Source organism: Megascapheus bottae, chromosome 2 (genome assembly GCF_031878675.1).
Source record: "Megascapheus bottae isolate mThoBot1 chromosome 2, mThoBot2.hap1, whole genome shotgun sequence".
NCBI lineage: Eukaryota > Metazoa > Chordata > Mammalia > Rodentia > Geomyidae > Megascapheus > Megascapheus bottae.
Genome location: NC_143510.1, coordinates 46,941,004 through 46,959,143, shown reverse-complemented (window position 1 = coordinate 46,959,143; position 18,140 = coordinate 46,941,004). Strand labels below are relative to the sequence as shown.

At 46.4% G+C, this 18,140-nt stretch overlaps 1 protein-coding gene across 1 annotated transcript; it reads left to right on the top strand.

The window, feature by feature from the left end:
• Nucleotides 1-534: 534 nt before the first annotated feature.
• Fam186b (family with sequence similarity 186 member B) lies at nt 535-16,110 on the top strand. Its single transcript, XM_090325310.1, has 8 exons — nt 535-753; nt 2,269-2,494; nt 4,796-4,969; nt 6,477-8,073; nt 8,875-9,067; nt 11,567-11,739; nt 12,647-12,828; nt 16,021-16,110. The coding sequence occupies exons 1-8, from the start codon at nt 661-663 to the stop codon at nt 16,029-16,031; spliced, it is 2,649 nt and encodes an 882-aa protein (XP_090181436.1). The 5' UTR covers nt 535-660; the 3' UTR covers nt 16,032-16,110.
• The last annotated feature ends 2,030 nt before the right edge of the window (nt 16,111-18,140 follow it).

Sequence of the window (18,140 nt, the reverse complement as noted above, 5' to 3'; positions counted from 1 at the left end):
CCACTTGAGCCTCAGCACCACTTCCGGCTTTTTTTTTGTATGTATGTGGTACCAAGGAATCGAACCCGGGTCTTTGTGCATGCTAGGCAAGCACTTTAACCACTAGGCCAAACTCCCAGCCCTATTTAATTATTTTTCAAAGCAACAAGCTAAGTAAATACAATATTAGGTAATGGATTAAAATCTAGATAATGAGCAGAGAGATAGCTGGAAGTCTAATCTTCTAATTCTTTTTTTTTTTTTTTTTTTTTTTTTTTTTTTTTTTTTTGCCAGTCCTGGGCTTGAGCTCAGGGCCTGAGCACTGTCCTTGGACTTTCTCAAGGCTAGAGCTCTACCACTGGAGCCTCAGCACCACTTCCGGCTTTTTTCTATGTATGTGGTACTGAGGAATCGAACTCAGGTCTTCATGCATGCTAGGCAAGCACTTTAACCACTAGGCCAAACTCCCGGCCCCCCTAATCTTCTAATTCTTTAAATCACACTGATGATGTCACCGGGGAAATGAGGGTCAGTTGGAACCTGGTGTCTGGCAGTTACTGGAGAAGGTGTGACGGGACAGAAGGTATCCAGGATCCATGTGGGGACCTTGAACCACAAAGTTGCCAACACTGCAGGCTATGTGCCAGAGACACAGGACACTGGGACTGACAGTTACCCATAATGGAAACTAACTCTCCACAGTTGGTGACTCCAGCATCAGTGAAGGCTATCATCTCAAGGATTGAGGCTGCCCAGCTAACTCGAGCTCAGGAGGTAATGCATGAGATGAGGAAAGCAGTTTCCTATTGGGATCTGATGTAGAAGATAGGTACTGGCCACATGTTTAAGCAAGATTCCAGCCCTGGGCACTCAGTTCCTAGGCTACTTGGCAACCTGAGTTTGCAGACAAATGAATTGAAAATACTGAGGTCCTATATTTGGCCTCTGCCAGGTGGGCTGGCATCAACCAGCCCCAAGAGGAGGTGTAGGTCCAGGAAGGAAGCCACCCACAAGTATGTGGGCAGGAAGAACCAGGTTGGGATTGACAAACTACAGAATACCCTAGGCTGAGCCCTGCAAGTACTGAAGGTCAAAGATTCAGATCTCCCGGTTTTTACTTGACCCTCTAATCCTGGGAGTTTCTTGGGACCTAATTTTTCCAAGTTGCCTCCTTTTGAAGAGAGGTATCCAGAAGTCCCCAGCAAGTTCTGAAAAAAAAAAGAAAGAAAGAAAGAAATATTTGAGGTGTGTGTCTATTATTGCCGACCTTAAACAAAAGGATAAGGCTGATATTTTTGTTATGTTTTAAGCACTATTCCAAGCATTTCACAAATATGTATTCATTTATTCCTTACAAAAACCCTTGAGAAGCTGGGCGAGGTGGCTCTTGCCTGTAATCCTAGCTACTTAGGAGGCTGAGATCTGAGCATAGCAGTTCAAAGACAGCCCGGGCACTAAAAGTCTATGACACTTATCTCCAGTTAACTACTAGAAACTGGAAGTGGTGCTATGGCTCCAGGAGTAGGGCAGCAGCCTTGAGCTGAAGAACTCAGGGACAGCAAACAGGCCCAGAGTTCAAGCCCCACAACCAACAAAAACAAAAACAAGAACCTTGAGATAGAAGAATGTAATCCATGTCTACTGATTAAAAATGAAACAAACAAAAACCCTAAGAATCCTAGCTACTTAGGAGATTGAGATTTGAGGATCTCAGTTCAACGTCAGCTCGGGCAGAAAAATCTATGAGACTCTTTTATTTCTGGTCGTGGGGCTTGAACTCTGGGCCTGGGTGCTGTCCCTGAGATCTTCAGCTCAAGGCTACTGACCTACCCCTTGAGCTACAGTGCCACTTCTGGTTTTCTAGTGATTAAGAGATAAAGAGTCTCTTGGGCCGGGAGTTTGGCCTAGTGGTAGAGTGTCTGCCTAGCATGCACGAAGACCCAGGTTCGATTCCTCGGTACCACATACATAGAAAAAGTGGTGTGGTGGCTCAGGTTAGAACACTAGCCTTGAGGAAAGTCCAAGGACAGTGCTCAGGCCCTGAACTCAAGCCCAGGACTGGCAAAAAAAAAAAAAAAGAGATAAAGAGTCTCTTGGCTTTCTATTGCCTGGGCTTGCTTTGAACCTTGATCCTCAGATCTCACCCTCACCAGCAGCTAGAAACAAAACAAAACACCCTGAGACCTAAAGAGGTTGAGTGACATCTCAGGCATGCTGCTAGCACAGAGGTGGTGGCTTGAGTCTATACTCCCCTACCTTCAATACTGCAATCTGATATCTCCCATATAGGATATTTCTAATCAGCTCTCAGACATCTTGGGCAATGTCGACAGTGTCATCAACCGCTTCCAGAAAGAATCAGGATATGATTTAAAAGAAAAAGCAATCATTCAACGTGCTGAGAAAATGGAGGAAAAGAGATACACCTTGCTGAAGAAAATTGCCTCCTTCTCCAAAGATGCTAACATGAAAGAGAGACACCTGCATGACATCTTCTACTGGCTGAGTGACTGGGGTGAGTCTTGAAATAAGTACAGCCCTGAACACGAGTGCCTTTTCCCCAGGATGCTGGTCCCAGCTCTCTCAGTTTCTACCTTTCTTGACTTAACATATTCTGGGAGGGGACAGAGGATGGAGAACAAAGGACACACTGAAATACCCTTTCTCCAGTGAAGCTGTGTGTGTGGTGTGTGTGTTCCTTCTTGCTTGAACTCAGGGCCTTGGTTCTATCCCTGGGCTTTTTGGATGTTGTTCTAGGTTAGCACTCTAACACTTGAACCACAGCTCTGCTTCTGGATTTTTGGTGGTTAACTAGAGATAAGCGTCTCATGAGCTTTCCCGCCCAGACTCGCTTCAACCCATCATCCTCAGGTCTTGGCCTTCTGAGTAGCTAGGATTATAGGCATGAGCCATCAGCACCTTGCTCACAGTAAAGCATTTTACTACTCAGGTCACAGTACCTCACCTCCACTCCCCAAAGGGACTCAGTCAGAGTTCTCATTGCTGTGACAAATATCTGGAAGAAACAAGCCCAAGGATGGAGGATTTACGGTATTTCAGTGTATGGCTTCAGAGGAGCAGTCCATGGTCCTTTGGCCCTCCCTACTGCTTTAGGCATTAGCGGGCACTGGCTATCATGGTGATGAGAATATGTGGCAGAAGAGGCTGCTACCCCATTTGGATTGGTGTTACTTGTCACAAGAACTGTGTGCTAGGAGGTGTGCTCTAAGCTGTGGTATTGGAAGAAGATAAAGAGATATGTACTATATGCAGCACACTATTTTCCAGGGAGCTTTCAGTTCAGTCTGTCTTTAGTTGCTCTCAAGAACTAAGAATGCAGCTGGGTACCAGTGGTTCATGACTGTAATCCTAGCTACTCAGGAGGCTGAGCTCTGAGGATTGTGGTTCAAAGCCAGCCTGGGTGCAAAAATACAAAAAAGTGCAAAAGTCTGTGAGACTCTTCTCTCCAACTAACCACCAGAAAACTGGAAGTGGCTCTGTGGCTCAAAGTGGTAGAGTGCTAGCCTTGAGCTAGCACTCAGGGACAATGCCCAGGCCGAGTTCAAGCCCCCACGACCAACCAAAAAAAGGAAAAGAAAAGAAAGGAAGGAAGGAAAAGAAAGGAACACTAAGAATGCTGTCCAGGCCTGGTAGTACATGACCAAAATTTCAGTATTTGGTAGGCAAAGGATGGAAATATGGGATTTGAGCCAAGTACCAGTGGCTCACCTGTAATTATTCCTGTAATTCTAGCTATTCAGGGGACTGAGATCTGAGGACCCTAGTTTGAAGCCAGCCTAAGCAGAAAAGTCCATGAGACTCTTATCTCCAGAAAAAAAGAAAGCCAGAAATGGAGCTGTGGTGCAAATGGTAGAGAATTAGCCTTCAGCAAAATAAAAACTCAGACACGGTACCAAGGCCTTAAATTTAAGCCCCCCACACCAGGCACACATACACACAAAAAAGAGCACAGACTGAAAAGTTGTGAGTTCAATGCTAGCCTAGGCCTCACAGTGAGATCTTATCTCAAAGAACTAAACAAGGGCTGGGAGCATAACCTATGCTTGCCTAGCATGCATGAAGCCCTGGGTTTGGGTCCTCAGTACCACATACACAGAAAAAAGCCAGAAGTGGTGCTATGGCTCCAGTGGTAGATTGCTAGCCTTGAGAAAGCCCAAGGACAGTGCCCAGGCCCTGAGTACAAGTTCCAGAACTGGCAAAAAGACAAAGTAAACCAGAGCCAGGCGCAGTGGCTCACGCCTATAATCCTAGCTACTCAGGAGGCTGAAATCTGAGGATCAAGGGTCAAAGCCATTCCAGGCACAAAAGGACTTCAGATTCTTATCTCCAATTAATCTCTAGAAAATGGGAAGTGGGGCTTAGCTCAATGATAGGGTGGTAGCCTTGAGCTGAAGAGCTCAGGGATAGCATCCAGGCCAAGTTCGAACCCCATAACCCACCAAAAACAGAACAAAACAAAACAAAACAAAAAAAACTAAAGCAATTGATTTCGTTTCATTTAAATTGTTCAGATGTTGTACTAGGCAAGGAGTAGACATCTGGCTGACCTTATAGTAACAATGTCTATTGTATTTTTGTACATGGCAGGCCTTGTTAAATCATTTGATGTGTGCTGCCTCACTTAATCTTCATCCAATCCTTTAACAGGGAGGAAACTGGAGCTCAGGGAAATAAACAAACTGGCCAACACACATAGCTTAAACAAGGGCAAATCAGTTTGATTTCAGAACTGCTGCAAGCCCTGTTATTTAAAAGATAAACTGTCCTCAACCTGCCCTTTCTATTCTTTGTCCAGGTGACAGTTTGACCTATGAGATCAAAAGGAATGAGGAGGAAGAGGCCCTGGATGAATGGATTGAGGGGATGGAGAAAGTATTACCACTCTCCTTCATGACCACTAAAGAAAGCATCAAATCTCTCATTTCCCTGTGCTCCATTCTCATTGAAGAGCAAAAGAAAAAGGCGGGAAGTAGGTTCCCAAAGTACATGGGAGAAGAGTTGGGTGGGAATAGGGTGGATGACATCTTAGGGGAAGAAGTCACAGGCCAGATTTTTAGAGGTCTTTCCCAGTCTTCACCAGAACAAAAGTGCAAAACATAGTACAACGGACGTCAGAGTATGGCATGGGAGCATTGGACTCGAGCTGATCACGAGCAGTTCTGACCCCTGTGGGATGGAGAGGGGATGAGGCAGAGATGGACCCACAGCTGTTTCCTGCTGCTATGGTGTCATGAGAGTTCTGTGGAACAGGGACTGAAAAGCCAGGGAGGCTACAGTATGAGGCAGGATGCCCATGGCTCACACCTGCAATCCTAACTACTCAGAAGGCTCCAATCTGAGGATCGTGGTTCAAAAAGGCTGGGGCAAGAAAATCTGCGAGACTCCAATTAATCATCCAAAAGCCAGAAGTGGAACTGTGGTTCAAATAGTAGAGTCCTAGCCAAGACTACAAAATTACAGGAACAGCATCCAGGTCCTGAGTTCAAGCCCCAGGAGAAAAAGAAGGAAAGAAAGAAAGAAAGATAGATAGATTATAGCTTATAGCCAAAGACTAATCATGGCTACTTGGGTGATAATTGTCAACGCTGGGGCTAGCATTCTAAACAGTTTGAGCCACAGCATCACTTTTCTGAATAATTGATTGGAAGTAAGAGTCTCATAGACTTTCTGTCAGGACTGGCTTTGAAATGTGATCCTCAGATTTCAGTTTCCTAAGTAGCTAGGATGACAGCTGTGAGCCAGGGGCACCTGGCTAACCACACTATTCCTTAACACCTAGGTATTTGTAGGCTGGGGGTTGATAGCTTACACTGTGATCCTACCTTCTCAAAAGGCTGAGATCTGAGGATCACAGTTCAAAGCCAACCTAGGTTTAAAAAACTGAGACTCTTATCTCCAATTAAACAGAAAAAGATCCGAAGTGGAGCTGGGTGCCAATGGCTCATGCCTGTAATCCTAGTTACTCAGGAAACAAGATCTGAGGATCCTGCCAGCTCGGGTAGGGAAGTTCATGAGACTCTTATCTCCAACTAACCACCAGAAAACTGGCTCAAAGTGATAGAGGATTAGTCTTGAGCACAAAGCTCAGGTACAGCACCCAGGCCCTGAGTTCAAGCTCTTAGGACTGGCACACATTTACTCTAGGACAATCAGGCATACATCGAATAGATGGAGCAGGATTGATGAGTCAGGTCCCTCTGGGCTCTGTAGGTGCTCTGGAGCTGCTAGATCTAAGAGTGATCTCCAGATAAACTTGGGTCCTGTAGAGATTTTCCTGGCAGCCTCTACCTGACTCTCAGTCCCAGCTCCTTCTTTTTACCTACTCCTAATCCCCAAGAGGGAAGGATGAGAATTCTGGACAAGTAGGATCTGGAGATCCATATAATTCTTTCCCAGTGAGGTTTTCTTTCCTCTTTAGGAGTTTGTTATCTTTCTTCTTCTTCTTCTTTCTTTCTTTTCCTCCCTACCTCTCCCAGTGTCCAAACACACCTTCTGGAAGGACTGGTTGGAAAAAAGCTCACAAAAGTCTACACAGTACACTCAGCCACTGAGCCCAGAGGAGATGCTCCAGGACAAGAACATCACCAACACAAAGGTCTCTGAGATGACATCCATGCTGCAGGAGCTCCTGGACTCTACCATGTTCAGTAAGAGAGAGGCTAGAGTCATCAGGTACATGTCCACTATGGTAGAGAACCTCAACAAGGCCTTGAGCCTCCAGCAAAAGGAGAATAATAGTCTGGAGACCAAATACAGGTACTTAAAGACAGAGATGACCAAAGAGCTCACCAACCAGAGGCTGAACTTCCAGAAATCTATCAAAGCCCTTGAGAGCAAGAAGAATGTCCTATTAAAGCAGGTCAAGATTCTAGGGAAAAAGTATCATGAACTCCTCCGGACAAGGCAGGATCCCGAATTCCAACTAAAGCAGGCTCAGATTGCTACAGGCTCAATGGAAGTCCAGAAGAAAGTTTTCCTCCTCCCTTTTGAACTCCCTGAGAAAGATGCTCTTCTAAAGGAAGAAATAGTCATGGAAGAAATTAACCTGGAGCCCCTGGAAGAGGAAGAGTACATGGTTTCTTTACTTTCCCCACCTCCCTTGACCTCAGCCTGGGACAGTGAGGGTACATCTTCAACACAGCCACTTACCACCATGAGCTCAGAGTTGCGGATGGCAGATATATTCAATGACAAAGACCTTGGGAGCCTTGTGCCACTTGCAGAGGGTGACTTTCCTATAGAAGATGGAGGACTGGTGGCAGAAGGCCCAGGCCCTGAAAACAGAGATCAGAAAGACCACTTCCAAGAGAAAAGGGCCCAAATGAAGTCCTTCCTGTCCCCAGAGTCTTTGGAGAGAGCTGCTGAGCACAAGGAGGAGGAAATTATCTGGGAGAGGCGGCAGCAGCAGTGGCTGCAGGAAGAAGAAAGGTGGCTGCAGCGACAGAGGAAGTGGACCCTGCTGGAGCAAGAGCACCAGAACAGACTGCAACGGTGGGAGGTGGAGACAGCTGCCAAGCAGAGGCAGCAGCAGCAGAAACTGGAGGGCTCTGAAGAGGAGCAAAAGGAGGACAAGCGGATTTTCATCACCACCAATCGGTGGAGAAACCTAGAGAAGGCAGACAGGTCATCGGTGCCTCCCCCAAGGCGGGCTCAGTCAGCTTGCCAAGGCAAGCGGCCACAGTTGTCTGGGTCACCACATGCTCAGCAGCGGGGTCAGGGAAACCAGAGGGCAGTGAGTTCAGCTGAGTATACCCCAACATCAAAAAACAGTCAGATTCACAGCAGACCCAAGAAATCCGCTTCCTTTCCCGTCACTGGGACATCCATTCGAAGGGTGACCCGGCCTCCTGTGCAGAGATCTTTGGTCAGCCATAAAGAAAAGGTATACCGCATGAACATGGAGGCCCAGAGGCAGAACCTGCAGCTTCTGAGTGGACAATCGAAGCTGGCACTGCCAACCTACCTGCACAGGAAGGCCTTGGCACTCATCACTACCAGTATGGATCTGAGCTCTAGCAGGCTGCAGTGCATGTGCCAGAAGTACATCCTCTACAGACACTTTCAGAGCCTCCGGTAGGTTCCCTGACAGCTGCTACACACTCACCCACACCCACTGAAATGTGGGGCAGAGCCAAAACCCTGAAGGAGAAGAGTACTGGCAAGGAGCCAAGGGAAAATTACTCAGGCCTGGACAAGGTCTCCTGAGGGAAGGGACTGGCAAAAGGCTGCCTGGTCTTCCCTTGGGCAACCCATGGTATGGGAAGTAGGACTTTTACATATTGCTTTCTTTGTGAGCTTTTCCCTCCAAGCCTACTACTCCATTTTCTTCCTTTCTTTCTTTCCTCCCTCCTTCCCTCCTTCCCTCCCCCTCTTCCTTCCTTTCTTCCTTGTGCCAGTCTTGGGGCTTGAACTCACTGACTGGTCATGTCATGGTCTCTGATCTTTTTTTTTTTTTTTTCTCAAGGCTAGCTCTCTACCACGTCAGCCACAACTCCACTTACAGCTTTTCGATAGTTAATTGGACATGAGTCTCACAGACTTTTCTGCCTAGGCTAGCTTCGAACAGATTTTAGCTTCCTGAGTAGCTAGAATTACAGTTGTGAACCATCCGTGCCCAGCTCTGCTTCTCTATTTCTTCTTTGCTTCCTGTCATTCTGTCATTCCATCACTGAATAGGTTTCCCCAATTTGCCTGACTTTCCATTTGCAGCTTAGCTAGAAGGCTCCTCACTTCATCCCACCTCCTACTTTTCTGCACCCTACTTTTCCAGGCTCCTACCCACCCCCATTTCTCCTCTTGCTGACAAAAATGACAAAACACAGACAGAAAGCAGAGGTTTATCCACCTTCTAAGTTGTTTCTCTTCTCTTCCCAGACAAGAGGTGATGAACCACGTACAAATTTTGCAAGAAATGAGGACCCCTGACAAAATTCAAAGCTTCTACATCTTACTAGAAAACATTGACCACCAGCAGAGCCTTGGTCTACAGACCTGGACAGACAAACAGAAGGACTTGGAGGCCAAGCGCAAAGAGTGCCTAAGCAGCATGCTGACTGTATTCCCCAAGGTGGGCCTGCTGTCCTGCTGCCTGCCATCACAGCAGTCAGCCCAGCCCTTGGATGGTGCCAGGAAGTGACCCCAGAAGGGGGCCTAGAAGGGGGGCCTATAGGGGTGGGGGGACAGATAGGAAATGAGAGTACTGGTCTTGTTAAGGTCTCTGAACCAGGAAGAAGTGAAAATGATAAGAAGCCTGAGATAAAGAGCTTCCAATCTATGTTGATGGCGAAGGGTAAGTTTCATAAAGAGCTGAGAGGGGGCCAGGAGTTTGGTCTAGTGGTAGAGTGCTTACCTAGCATGCCCAAAGACCCAGGTTTGATTTCTTGGTACCACATACATAGAAAAAGCCAGAAGTGCCGGGCATGGTGGCTCACACCTGTAATCCTAGCTACCCTCCCAGGAGAGTGAGATCTGAGGATCAAGGTTCAAAGCCAGCCCAGGCACAAAAGGACCTGAGACTTTTCTCTACTTAACCTCTAGAAAACAGGAAATGTGGCTTGGCTCAAGGGTAGGTGGAGGCCTTGAGCTAAAGAGCTCAGAGACAGAGCCCATGCCCAGTTCAAGCCCCAGGACCCTCCAACCCCGGCAACCAAAAGAAAAGAAAGAAAAAGAAAAAGCCAGAAGTTGTGCTGTGGTTCAAGTAGTAGAGCACTAGCCTTGAGAAAGTCCAAGGACAGTGCTTAGGCCCTGAGTTCAAGCCCCAGGACTGGCCAAAAAAAAAAAAAAAAAAGAATTTGAAAAAGAGCTGAGAGCTAGGGCTAGGCCAGTGGCTCATGCCTGTAATCCCAGCTACTCAGGAAGCTGAGGTCTGAGGACTGAGGTTTCAAGCAGAAGGTTGTAATCTGAGGATTGAGGTTCTAAGCCAGCCTGGGAAGGAAAAGCTGTGAGATTCTTACCTCCAGCTAACCAGCATAAAGTTCAGGTGTGACAAAAGTGGTACAGCACTAGCCTTGTGCACAAAAGCTCAGAGACAGCACCCAGACCCTAAGTTCAAGCCCTAAGATTGCACCCCCCCCAAAAAAAACCAACTTTTTTTTCAGGGGAAAGTGAATGAATTCAAATATTTTGGGAATATTAAAACTTTGTCCTGCCAGGTGCCAGTGGCTCACGCCTGTAATCCTAGCTACTCAGGAGGCTAAGATCTGAGGATCGTGGTTCAAACCCAGCCTGGACACAAAAGTCCATGAGACTTTTTTTGGGGGGAGGCGGGGGTGAGAGGGGGGTCATGGGGCTTGAACTTGGCCTAGGCACTGTCCCTGAGCTCTTCAGCTCATCCTTTTGTGCCTGGACTGGCTTTGAACTCAGCCTCCTGAGTAGCTAGGATTACAGGTGTGAGCCACTGTGCTGGCTAGTCTATGAGACTCTTATGTCCAATTAACCAGAAAACTGGAAGTGGCACTGTGGCTCCAGGGGTAGAGCACTAGCCTTGAGCTGAAGAGTTCAAAGACAGCATCTAAGCCCAGAGTTCAACCCTACAACTGACAAAACAAACAAACAAAAAACAATTTTGTCCCTATTATTTGAGCACTAGATTTACACATCCCTACTACCTTGTGTATGAGTATTAGACTTTTACATGCAGATTCTCCATTGCATGTCTAGATAAGCAGCCCTAACTTGGGAAGGATTGGAAAGGATTCGTTCTAATTGTTTTGCCTCTCCCTCAACTACCAGGAGCAAAGAAGCAGGGATTCCTGGTATGCTCCAGAAAAGGACTGCCAGTGGCTTGGAGGGACTCCTTCCAGTAGTCTCTGAGTTTCTAGGCTCTACCTTGGGGTTGGATAAGGAAGTGCCCTTCTGAGTCCTAAGCAGGCGTAATCTAGGGATTTGGTGTAAGAAGGAAGAACCTGGTGCAAGAAAGGAAAGCTTGGTGCAAGAAGGAAGAACTTGGTACAGAAGGAAGAACCTTGGCCATAGAGGTTTCTTTCAACTCTACATATAGTGGGGTGTGTGTGTGTGTGTGTATCAGGACTGGGGCTTGAATTCAGGGTCTTGTCTCTGTCATTTAGTTTCATTGCTCAAGGCTGGCATGCTCCCATTTGAGCCATGGCTCTACTTCAGGCTTTTCAGTGGTTAACCTACCTGGTCTGGTTTTGAATGGCAATTCTCAGAGCGCAGCCTCCTAAGTAGCTAGTGGGTGTCACTGCTGCCTGGCTGGCTCAGGGTTTCTTTTTTCTTTTTTTGCTAGTCATGGGGACGGAACTCAGAGCCTGAGCACTGTCCTTGGGCTTTCTCAAGTTTAGAACTCTACCACTTGAGCCACAGCACCACTTACAGCTTTTTGCTATGTATGTGGTATGGAGGAATCATACCTGGGTCTTCATGCATGCTAGGCAAACACTCTAACCGCTAGGCCAAACTCCCAGTTCAAGGTTTCTAACTGGAGTGTTTCCCTAGGGCTCCCCTTTCCTGTCAGCTCTAAATCCAGCAGGAGCACAGTCAGACAGCTGACGTAAAGCAGGGGGGATACCTTCCAGTTCCCTGACGCCCTCTGCTGGTTCTTATCTAGCTCCAGCTAGAGTGGAACATTCATCTCAACATCCCTGAAGTCATCTCTCCAAAGCTGAGGAAGTGCAAGTCATCCTCAGGCCCTCGTCCCCAACGTGCTCGCTCCAGTGGCCCCATGTGTAAGCATCCCTCAGTCTCCAAGCACCCGCAAAGTATGCCCCTGCGGATGGCCAGGTACATGCAGGGAAGCCGGCTGGGTGAGTGGGAAGGCAGAAAGCAGCGGTGACAACCTTGGGGAGGTGGGCAGCAAGGCAAGGGCATTAATAGGCACAGGCTAAACCCTATGGGTTGTAAAATGCCTATTCTCTCAGCTGTCCTGTTCACCTCTGTGCACTGACCCAGGAATGTAGGGCCATTTATGGGCTTCAATGACTAGCCTGATTTGCACTGCAAACTAAGTGACTCTGATGATCCACAGCCAATCACTTAAAACCTTTCTTTTTTTGTTTTTGTTTTTGTTTTTTTGCTAGTCCTGGGCTTGAGTTCAGAGCCTGAGCACTGTCCTTGGACTTTCCTCATGGCTAGTGTTCTACCCTGAGCCACTGCACCACTTCTGGCTTTTTCTCTGTGGTACCAAGGAATCGAACCTGGGTCTTCGTGCATGCTAGGCAGGCACTCTACCACTAGGCCAAACTCCCAGCCCCTTAAAACCGTTTTTACTCTGATAATAGAGTCAACACGGTCCACTGGTCTGTCCACATAAACAAACCTGATGCTTCCCATGGTGACTTCACCCCCACCCTAGACTCAAACAGAGATACTGTTTGTCTTGCGGCAACCAAGAACATTCACCTCTATACCCACCCCAGCAGTAGCTTGGTTCAGGGTTTTAGCTCTGAAGGCAGAGTACCCTGGAAGAGTCTTCAGTAACTCCTCAGCCAGAGGAGCCCCAAGTTGCTTCCAAGAGAGATGCAGAGCCCATGTTGAGAGGTGAGGGCAGGAAACAAATGTCATTTGGGAAGACAGCAAAGCCCAGTACCTTGGGCCTTATGATCCTGGAGGAAACTTTTCTGCCTTTCTCTTAATATCTCTTAGTCTTTTTTAAAATTTAATTTTTTTTTACATTCTCTTTTACCCTCAGCCAACAGGGAAATCAGATGGAGGCCATCTGGAAAACTGATGTGGCCTCTTCTAGTCATCCAATAGAAAAGAAGAGCCCCGCCAGACAAGCTTGGGACCAGGTAGGGGGATACCCAGATATCCCCCGACTATTGGCAAGAGATGAGCAGGCCCCCTACCACAGAAGGACCACTCAAAAACTTGGTAAGGAACAAGGCTGGGAGTAATTAGGGATCACAGTTCAAGGCCAGCCTGGGTTGAAAAAAAAAAAAAAAAAAAGGTTGAATCAGGTGCTAGTGGCTCATGCCTATAATCCTAGCTACTCAAGAGGCTAGGATCTGAGGATTACAGTTCAAAGCCAACCCAGGCAGGAAAGTCCATGAGACTCATCTCCAATAAACTACTCAGTGGCTCAAAATGGTAGAGTGCTAGCCTTGAGCAAAAGAAGCTCAAAGAAGTATATAGGCCCTAAGTTCAAGCTCCATCACTAGAAAAAAGAATTAAAAAATTCCATCTCAACCAATGGCTCATTACGGTGATGTAACCTGTCATCTCAAGTTACTTGAGAAGCACAATGGTTGTCCAGAATAGCTGAAGTAGAGAATTTGCCTAACAAACTGAAGCCTTGAGTTCAAACCCCAGCAACACACATGCACACACACACATACCCTAAGACTTCAATAGTCACATCTTTAAACTGAAAGTAGCAAAGAACTGAACTTATTCTATAATCAGAAAAGCCTCAGCTTTCCTCTCTGCTGCTCTTGCCAGCAACCGTTCTCAAGGAAATGCACATGACAAAGGTAGGTCCAGGCCCAAGTCTCAGGGTTGTTATATGATGCATGACATTTCTCAATCTCTCAACATGTCTATCAGGCTCTCCCTGAGAACAAGCTCCAGGCCAAGGGTAAGATAGGGCTTAAAGCAGCTAGAGTTGAAGTCTTAAGCCACCACTGCTTCTTATAGCCCCAGCCCTGCCCAGGTCCAAATTAAAAATCTCCAACAGAAGCAATTGGTGGCACACACTTATAATCCTGGCTACTCAAGAGGCTGAAATCTAAAGATCACAGTTCGAAGTCAGCCCAAGCAGGAAAGCCTAGGAGACACTTCTCTCCAATTAACCACCAAAAAGCCAATAGTGGAGTTGTGACTCAAGGGATAGAACACTAAACTTGAGCCCAAAAAGCTCAAGGACAGCACCCAGGTTTTGAGTTCAAGCTCCAGGACTGGCACCAAAACAAAACAAAACAAAAATTTCCAATAGAGAAAGTACTCTAAGCTAACCAGAATCAAGAGCTATAAAATGAACACAAGTGTTGCTCTGTCTTTCCAAAGGGGACTTAAGAGAAAGTGGCAGTGCAGCATGAGGTTAGGCCCCCTGCTGTGCCTCTGTCCTGAAGTGGCCTGAATGTCCCAGGTGAAAGCCAGCAGGATAGCCTACCCAGTGTCTAGCTGAGATTCCAAGACAGGAGCAATTTCAAAGGGAGTATGTGTGGTACTTGCTGGTCTGGAGTTAGCAGAAGTCATCTTCACAGGCCTAGCCAGCTGAGGGCTTTCTAATTCTCCACCCAGCATCCATGGGGACCCAAGGCTGGCAACTTTGTTCTTCCTCACACCACACCCCAGAAATGGACACATAACACCCAAGCATTCAGGAGGTTAAGTTCTTCCAAATGTAAGTGGAGAACGGAGAAAACACAATAAAACACACAAGAGTAGTTTTCTTGTGCCCCCCCCCCTTTCCTCCCTGCTTTTCTTTATAAAATCCTAAGATCCCTTCATGTCTTAAGCAGAGCTGTTCCACCCACACCCCAGCCTCCACTGGGATTTCAGCTGCAGGCTGAAGCACTTATCAAAATATTGTTCCCAGCAAAGACAGCTTCCCCTTTCTAAGGGAATTTAGATGAATACAATTTTCTTCCCCCTTTCCTAGGGGCATTATTTAATTTATTATTTGCTACCTGGTACAAAGGCAAAAGCCTTACTTCTTCTACCTCCTTCACCTGTACCCTAGCTGGATCATCTCTTTGTGTCAGCCTGCTCCTTGGATCTCCTCATCAATGATGGAAGGGCTATGGTTCTTGTGTGTGTGTGTGTGTGTACACCAGTCCTGGGGCTTGAACTTGGGGGCCTGGGTTCCATCCCCTAGTTTTTTCACTCAAGGCTAATGATCTACTACTTGAGGCACTCGTCCATTTCCTGCTTTGGGGATGTTAATTGGAAATGGGAGCCTTATAGACTTTTCTGCCTGGCTGCCTTCAAATCGAAATCCTCAGATCCAGCCCCTGAATAGCCAGGATTACAGGTGTGAGCTTTGCTTTGCCTTATAAGCCCTAAGCCTGTGCTCTGACAGGCAGAAAGACTGAATGTGTCTGCAACTACTACACACTATACACTTTCTGAGGTTGGAGGTGACTCTTGCTTGGACTCTTTAACTGTCCTTCACACTCCATGCTCAGATTCATTCCTTCACAGCTATGTCATACACTAGTCCCTGAGTACCACAGAGAGGCACAAGAGCACAAACACAGAAGTCTCACATGCTTCAGAGTTGAGATGAGATGAAGAAGAAGAAACACGCGCTTGGAAGAAGTAGTAGAGAGGGGCCGGGAGTTTGGCCTAGTGGTTAAAGTGCTTGCCTAGCATGCATGAAGACCCGGGTTCGATTCCTCGGTACCACATACGTAGATTAAAAAAAAGCCGGAAGTGGTGCTGAGGCTCAAGTGGTAGAGCTCTAGCCTTGAGAAAGTCCAAGGACAGAGCTCAGGCCCTGAGCCTAAGCCCAGGACTGGCAAAAAAAAAAAAAAAAAAAGAAGTAGTAGAGATTAGCATGATACCTGCACAGGATGACATGTAAATTTGTATGAAATTCGCAAATTCCATATTTTTTGTGTAAAGAAAGGAATACTAGGAAGCTGTCAAGGGGTGTGGGGTTAAGTCAAAGGGGGCAGACCAATGGAGGCACAGTGCAAATATAGTCATAATACTCAGTGTAAATATGTGCAAGTGAGAGTATGGGTGGCAGTTGGAGATAGAGGAGAATGATGATTATATGTATTCTACTCATACACTAACAAACTGAACCCTCTTTGTACAATGACTTAAAGAATCAAAAAAAAGAATGAAGAGAAGAATTAATGTCTTGTGAAGTAAGACAAGAAGCAGACTAATAGGAGATTAACATAAAATCTTTGACCAAAAAAAAAATAATAGTCACATTAAGCAGTTGCACATTTAGGACAAATCTAGGCCCAACTTTTGACTGGGGGTCATTTGTCTCCTCCCTTCTCCCCGCCACACCTACCTCCTCCCCATTCTCCAGTTAGTCAGAGGGCACCCCAGACCCAGGGATCTAACTTTGCTGTTCTTCTTGTCGTCCTGTCTTAACTCTTGCAGGGCCTCCATGACCAAAGGAGGGAATGCCAGAACCCCACACTTGAGCTAGGTGAGTTTTTCAGCAAAAGGTCAACTGAACTACTCCTTGGAACCCTACAAAGCCAGAAGAATCAAGACACAGCTTCAATACCCACTCCATCCCTTAAGTAGTGATTCTCAAGCTTCAGGGTGACTAAAAACCACACAGGAACTTGCTTCAAATGCAGGTTCTCAGCTGGTGTTTTTAAACAAAAACACTGCTAGGTGTTGAGAAGTCATCTGAGGACTTTAAGAAACATGACTTTTCCCCCCTTAGTCGCCAAACTATACATTTTTAATAAAATAGAGGTTTATTTAAAATCTATCTCAATCAATATTGAAAGACACACTTCCCTAACTGGTTTTTTAGAAGCAAGTCCAAGGCCATTTTCAAGTTTGATTCTTCAGGAATGAGTACCCTTCATGCTTCTAACTTGAGCCCCTAGGACGAAGAGAAACATTTGGATATCCGGCTCTGGAGATACTGTCAGGAGTAGAATTTGATTTCTGAATCACAGCTGTAGATACCACAAGGATGCCTGGCCAGAGAGAAAAGTGAAGGCATTTGAATGCAGGTCATACACAGGATAGCTTGGGCAAAAAGGAGGTTCCAGCCTCCGGGGTCTCAGGCTTGCTCTTTTTCTGGTCAGGTCTCACCCCAGTTATATCAAACATATGAAACTGCATTCACACTCATGTGTGAATTACATGTCTGTAATTATGTATATGTGTGTGTTGTGGTGTGTTGGTAAGGGGGAGTGTAGGGTGTATGTGTGGTAAATTTCTGACAATGGGGTTCATTGAAAAAAAAATCAAGGAGCTGGGAGCTTGGCCTAGTGGTAGAGTGCTTGCCTAGCATGCACAAAGACCCGGGTTTGATTCTTCAATATCACATATACAGAAAAAGCTGGAAGTGGTGCTGTGGCCCAAGTGGTAGAATGCTAGCCTTGAGGAAAGCCCAAGGACAGTGCTGAGGCCCTGAGTTCAAGCCCCAGGAGTGGCAAAAAATCAGAATTGATATATCTAGCAAAATAAAATTATGCCTCCAGAGCCGGGCACAATGAATGGCTCACACCTGAGATGTGAGGATCACTGTTCAAAGCCAGCCCAGGCAGGAAAGTTCATAAGACTATTATTTCAATTAACCACCAGAAAACTGGAAGTGGCGATGTGGCTCAAAGTGACAGAAAGCTAGCCTTGAGCAAAAGAGCCAGAGACATGGGCTGGAAATCTGGCCTAGTGGTAGGGTGCTTGTCTAGCATACACAAAGCCTTGGTACCACATGCACAAAAGAAGCCGGAAATGGTGCTGTGGCTCAAGTGGTAGGGCACTAGCCTTGAGCAAAAAGTGTCCAAAGACAGTGCCCGGGCCCTGAGTTCAAGCCCCAGGACGAGAAGGGGGGGGTGTGGGGGAGAATGCTCACTGGAGGCCTTGAGTTCAAGCCCCACAACCAACCAAAAGGAGGGAAAAGAAAGAACTTTATTATTATTGCTTGGTCAATTTTAAGGCTTGAATTCAGGACCTGGATGTTGTCCCTGAGTATTTTTGTTCCAGACTGGTGCTCTACCACTTTAAGCCACAGCGCCACTTCGGTTTTCAGGTAGCTACTGAAGGTGAGTATCTCAGGAACTTTCTTGCCTGGACTGGCTTCAAACTGCAATCCTCAGACTTCCGCCTCCCAAATAGCTAGGGTTATAGATATTAGCCTCCAGTGGCAGACTATTTTTTGTGTCAGTACTGAGGATTGAACTGAGTCTGATCACTATTGCTTAGCTTTTTCTACTCAGGCTAGTACTTATACCACTTAAGCCACAGCTCCATTTCTGGCTTTTTCATGCTTAATTGGAGATAAGAGTCTCATAGAGTTTTCTGACCCAGCTGGCTTCAAACCATGATTCTCAGATCTCAGTTTCCTGAGTAGTTAGGATTATAGGTATGAGTTACTGATTGCCTGTCTTACCAAAAACTTTCAAAAACAATTCAGTCAAAAGTGCTAGGGAGGGGGCCAGGAGTGTAGCCTAGTGGTAGAGTGCTCACATTACATGCACAAAGCCCTGGGTTTGATTCCTCAGTACCATATATATATATATATGAAGTGGTGC